The 6,000-nt window shown below is 50.0% G+C and overlaps 1 protein-coding gene across 1 annotated transcript; it reads left to right on the top strand.

Moving 5' to 3' along the window:
• Positions 1–17: 17 nt before the first annotated feature.
• On the top strand, positions 18–6,000 carry ADPRS (ADP-ribosylserine hydrolase). Its single transcript, XM_054012086.1, has 6 exons — positions 18–243; positions 1,161–1,257; positions 2,221–2,428; positions 2,547–2,731; positions 3,686–3,786; positions 4,358–6,000. The coding sequence occupies exons 1-6, from the start codon at positions 18–20 to the stop codon at positions 4,648–4,650; spliced, it is 1,110 nt and encodes a 369-aa protein (XP_053868061.1). The 3' UTR covers positions 4,651–6,000.

The following is a 6,000-nucleotide window of genomic DNA, read 5'->3' on the forward strand; positions in this document are numbered from 1 at the left end:
CCCTGGGCCGGAAGAAGATGGCGGCGGCGCTGGCGGGCGGGTCGCTGGGCCGGGTCGCTGCGCGGCTCCCGCCGGCCCGGGGCCGGTTCCGGGGCTGCCTGGCCGGGGCGCTGCTCGGGGACTGCCTGGGCGCCCCCTTCGAGGGCAGGGACGTGGTGGCGCTGCCCGAGCTGCTGCGCTACCTCCGCGGGCTGGAGCCGCCGGGCCGGGCCGGGGGCAGCGGCGAGGAGGCGGATGGCAAAGGTGGGGGCCGGGCTGGGGCTCACGCCCCCCGCCCCCCCCGCGGGGTCTGCCCCCCCCCGCGCACCCTGCCCCCCCCCCCCCGCGGGGTCTGCCCCCCCCGCGCACCCTGCCCCATCCCGGGGTCTGTTCCCCCCGCACACCCTGCCCCCTCCCCCCGCGGGGCCTGTCCCGCCCCCGCGCACCCTGCCCCCCCCCCACGGGGCCTGTCCCGCCCCCGCGCACCCTGCCCCCCCCCCACGGGGCCTGTCCCGCCCCCGCGCACCCTGCCCCGCCCCCCCGCCGGGTCCTGAACTTCCCCCCGCACACCCTGCCCCCCCTGGTGTCTGCTCCCCCCCCGCGGGGCCTGAACCCCCCCCGCGGGGCCTAACCTCCCCCCCACCCGCCGGGTCCTGAACTTCCCCCCGCGCATCCTGTCCCCCCCAGTTGGTGCAGGACTGGTACCTGGAACTACTTTGAATTCATTCTTTTGAAATAATTAGATTCCACGTTGACTGTGTTTCTTTCATATTAATCCCAGATCACTGGTCTTGTTTCTCTTACTGACACTGCCACGTAGGGTGACCAGACAGCAAATGTGAAAAATCGAGACAGAGGGTGGGGCGTGATAGGAGTCTACATAAGAAAAAGACCCAAAAATCAGGACTGTCCCTATAAAATCGGCACATCTGGTCACCTTACTGCCACCTAATGTATTACTAGTGATCGCTGTAGTTACTCCTCTGCAGTCAGTGACCATTTTTAATCTCTCCCAAGGCCTGCTAAGAGAGCGGAGTGTCTGGAAATACAGCCAAGTCTTTTACACTCCAGATTCACAGAGAATTCCCCTAACAGTAGAGAAATAGGATTGGGATTCTAGAGGAGCAATAGGACCTTTTGGTGTTTGGCTGATCATCTGGTATTTTTGCCTTCTCTTTCAGAAACGCTCTGCTACACAGATGACACAGCCATGGCCAGGTGTGTGGTGCGGTCCCTGCTAGCCAAGGGAGAGTTTGATCAAGTTGATATGGCCAGGAGGTAAGGAGTTGCAGTCACCACAACAGGGAGATCTGGGTTGCTTTTGCAAGGGATAGTGAGTGAAAGCTAAGCAGCCACTTTGAGCTGTTCCCGTTCGGTCCAGGAAAGTGCAGAGGAATTCAGTCTGAAGTGGCCGCCTATTTGCGTGGAGAGACTAAAAAGAGCAGTGGCCCCAAGGCTGCAATTTGGCCTGTGCCTGCAGGGTTTGTGCCATCCTAGATTCTCATTGACTTCAGTATCATTAGAGTGGCATCTCAAATCTGATGTTGAAACTAACCAGGGGGGACACTGTCAATGTAACTTGTGTTGTAAGCAAACAAGTTTGTATACTTTTGTTATTAAAAGCACTTCAATGTTTCAAAATTATTCCCTTTCTAGTTTACTTATTGCTTGGTATGCTTTTTTACACTTCCCCGAGCTTTGGGCAATGAAAATCTTTGAAATCAGTTTGTTTTATAGTCCGTTTCCCATTCAGATACTTGGTGCTGAAGCGTTTGGGTTTCAAATGGTGAAAGGCAAAAGTTGAATTGTTTAAAAACTGTCTCCATTGGACTTGAACAAACAATATTTCTGCCTGCCTGTGACTAGTAAAAATGTTTCCAATTATTTTTTAAAGTATATCTTAAAACATCAAAAAGTTAAGAGCTGAAACCAGTGATTTCCACACATAGATATAGTCAGTACAACCACATGGTCCAACCTCTGTTATCCTCATCCACCCAGGTCTTTGGGGCAGGGATTTTTCTCTTTCTACAGCACATATCTGTACAGCACCTAGCGCAGTGGGGCCAGGATACTTGCTGAGGTCTCTGGATCTTACTCTGATGCAAAGAATAATAAGGCTTTATAAAAGCATCTTTCAAAAAAAGATTTTAGTAGCAGACCAAATGTAAGTTGAAACTGTCCCTTTCCAGTGTGGTTTTTCTAATTCCTATGTAATTGCTGCTGTTTTACCTTTGGCAGATTTGCTGAGGAGCACAAGAAGGAGCCGGATCGTGGCTATGGGATGGCAGTCGTCAAAGTGTTCAAGAAACTTCTGAGCCCCAAGTGCAGTGATGTGTTTGAGCCAGCCCGAGTGCAGTTTAACGGGAAAGGCTCCTACGGGAACGGTGGTGCTATGAGGGTAGCAGGCGTTTCGCTGATTTACCCTGAGGTTCAGGATGTGAAGAAGGTGCATTACAGGGAGGTTGTTCAGGCACTGGGGCTCCCAGATCTCTGCTGATGGGATGGGGTTTGGTGATTCTCTTTTACTCTGGTTTCCTAATGATTTTTTTTTTTTAAATCCACAGTTTGCGAAGCTCAGTGCTGAGTTGACTCATGCCAACTCACTTGGCTATAACGGAGCCATCCTGCAGGCGCTGGCAGTGCACCTCGCCCTGCAGGGAGAGCTCAGTCGGGAAAACTTCCTGGAGCAGCTGATCGGCCACATGGAGGATGTGGAGGCAGATGATAAATCTTTGGCTGATGCGCGAGCGTAAGTAGGGCTCAGAGAGTTGCATTGTGTCGGGCATATGGAATTTGGTCTAGTTCACAGCAGTGTCTTTCTCTTGACTCTGTACGGCTGTCTACCCAATGCCTCATAGATTGCACTCTGTCCTGTCTCTCGATGCCATTCTGTGCATGGGACGTGTGAGATTTTCCTTCATGTCATTAGGAAGGAATGACATGAAGGAAACATGGTGAAGCTGCATGGCTGCATGGCTTTTCCTGTGACTGGGGAACTCATGTTTGAAAATACAGACTCCTCGCCTCTTTCTAGAAGTGGCCTGCAGAGCCTCTCTTGCCACACACTCCGCTGCCATGAACACGTCTCCCGGTCTGTCCTGGTGTAAATGTCCTCGGAGTGAGGAGTGAGAAATTCCTCCAGGTTCCATTTCCCTCTGCCTCTCACCCTCAGTCCAAGCCAGTCCCTTTATGGAGTGGAAGAGTGTGGTTGTGATTCATCAAAGCCGTCCAACCTGCTGGCTGCATGCTGTTAGGTCTAGCTTCTCCTCCCTGTCCCGTAAGCAATTTGTGAGACTTCAGTTCGTCCTCTCCCATATCTGGCCTTTCCAAGAGAGTTGACTTGCTGCAGACTGGTAAGATGGGTCCTTTTCTCTCCTCCTCTGAAGCCCTCATTCATTCATTTCAGTTTGACGAGCTCTCAGAACAGCTTTGCTTTGAGGTTCTTGCTCGTTCTCCTCATGTGTACAGGAGGTCTCAATAGACATGGTCATGGTTCAAACACCTGGAAATGTGGAAAGATTCACTCCTATAGCCACTAACGTTTCTTTTTTCGGAAAGTCTGGGTCCCTGGGAGCCCTCTGTTTGGACACCTCTTCATAGGCTGGGTTGTATTAGATCAAATCAAGCAGATTGCTCCCTGGTGGCAGGGAGGGAGAAGTCACTGGAGCAGAGCATTTGTTATATTCCTGTCTCTTGTCTCCAGGATGGGTTTTGAAGAATTACCATTTTCAAGGCGTCTTAAGAAGATCAAGGAATTTTTGGAGCTTAGCACTGTTCCAAAGTCAGATGTATTGCTTGAGTTAGGTAAGCACTTTTCTTCCTACAGGGATTCAGGAAAAGCCATGGGGCAGGGCCAGCTTAGGGAGCCTGTGGTTAGTGCTTTCCTGGACTTCTGCCTCTTGCTCGCCAGACCAGCGGGGGTTGGATGTGTTGCAAAAACTGCATGTTCAGCCCTGTGGAAAGAGTAAGTGTGTGACCCGCTCTGTTGTGACTCCCTCCCCGAGGGCAGCCTTGGTGGATGAAAGGCTCTCTTTCCAAGAGAAGAATAATGCCGAATTTTCCAAGATCTCATCTTAATGACAGTCCATCAGTCAGATCTTCCTTCTGGACACCGGGCAACCCAGTGATGTTACAGGTTAGACTGTAGTTGGGTGCATGTTCCTGACTGGAACGGTAGTGGGGTGCTGATCAGGAATGAGACCAGCGGAGAGCATGGGATGGAAAGAAACTTGCATAGCATCTACCCGCACTTCACCTGGCTTGAACCAGCCATATTAGAGTTTGAAATTGGCCATAAGATGAGCTCATGAACTAAATTAGGGAAGGGATGTAACTGTCCTGCTTTGTCACTGAATGTGGTTGGTTTTATTAACAGGCAATGGCATTGCTGCTCTGGAGTCTGTCCCCACTGCGATTTACTCCTTCTTGCGCTCCATGAAATCCGATCCAGATATTCCCGATCACTACAACAACCTACAGAGGGTCATCATCTACTGTATCTCGCTGGGTGGAGACACAGATACCATAGCTACCATGGCTGGAGCCATTGCAGGAGCTTATTATGGGGAGGAGCAGGTACCCCCATGCTGGGAGCAGAGCTGCGAAGCTTTTCAAGAGACAGAGATGCTGGCAAATAGCTTGCACGAACTCTACTGCCAACGACTTTGAGCCACAGAAGTGGTGTCTTGTGCCAAGGTTAAAGCAAGTGGCTACCTCTGCCTCATTGATCAGATCCATAGCAAATGGGTCCACCTTGTCTTTAATGATCTGTAACCCGTCCAAGCCCAGAATGGCACTTGCTGTCATGTGTCGCATGGTAGAAGTGAGACTTGGACCTTGTTTTTCTGTTACAATTGATCTGGAGTGTGCTTGCACAGAGAGCTTTGGACGATGGAATCTGTTGTCCCACCAAAGGACAGAGGCAATATCTGGTTTCTGATGAGATTTCTTCTTCTTACCAAGGCGCCTCCTCCTGTCAGTGTCTCGTTCTGTCATACGACTTGTCCAAGCTTCAAGTGGGGTCTAAATCCAGGAACCAGCTTCCTGTCATCTGTTTCCAGATTCCACAGACTTCCATTCAGATGTTCACAGCCTAACCTTCAGGAAGCACTTGGGTTGCGCCATACCCATATTGCAATTCTTTTGTCGTCTTTGCTCTCTGCATTACACCTGTGCCTGACTCCTTAAACTTTCCATTGCCTTATGCACCAGACTGCGACCTTCCAGAATGCTGGTGGTGTTCTGGTTACTCTCTCTCCTCCCACTGCCTAATCTATGCTGTGCTATCCTTGCACCCCATTCTGCACACCTGGTGTCCAATGTATGTGGCAAGGTCACTAGTAAACCAGTGGGAAGAGATGTAGTAAAACCTAGTGGTACCTTAGGCCCAAATCTTGGTCCCACTGAAGTCAGTGACATAAATCCAATTGACTTCAGCGGGAACAGGATGCAACTTTAATTGCTTTCAACCTCTGCACCTGCTTGGGATTGTCTAAAAGTGGACAGGAGGACGGTTTCAGTTGAGAATTCACTTCTGTTAAGAAAGGGCTCGTGCTAGGAGACCGTGCAAATGGTAGAAGATGTATTAGAAAACAGTGTTCTGCAGTGGAATGTTTAAAAACGTGCCCAGTCAAGCAGGCAGAGAGGAAATAAGCTGAGTCTGTATGCAAGCTGAATTGTGTAAATAATGTGTTTTGAAATGTCTATAGTAATTACAGAAAACAAAGAAATAAAAACCATTGTGTTTGCAGGCAGCTATCGTATGGAAATGGGTATAAATCCGACTATTCCAAAGATTTTACTAAAACTGGGAAGTGAACACATTACTAATAGGGGGCTTATTTCCTGCTGATGTCAGAAGAAAGTTATTGTGTGTACATATGAACAATCTGGTTGTAATTGGGTTATTCCTCACCTTTCCTGTACTTTGCTTCCCTAGAGTACCAGTCTATTGCATGAAGCTTTAATGGATTTTCTGTGTATACACATGACTATTTGTCCTATAAATATGTGGAATTA

The sequence above is a fragment of the Malaclemys terrapin genome, chromosome 22 (genome assembly GCF_027887155.1).
Source record: "Malaclemys terrapin pileata isolate rMalTer1 chromosome 22, rMalTer1.hap1, whole genome shotgun sequence".
Taxonomy (NCBI): domain Eukaryota; kingdom Metazoa; phylum Chordata; order Testudines; family Emydidae; genus Malaclemys; species Malaclemys terrapin.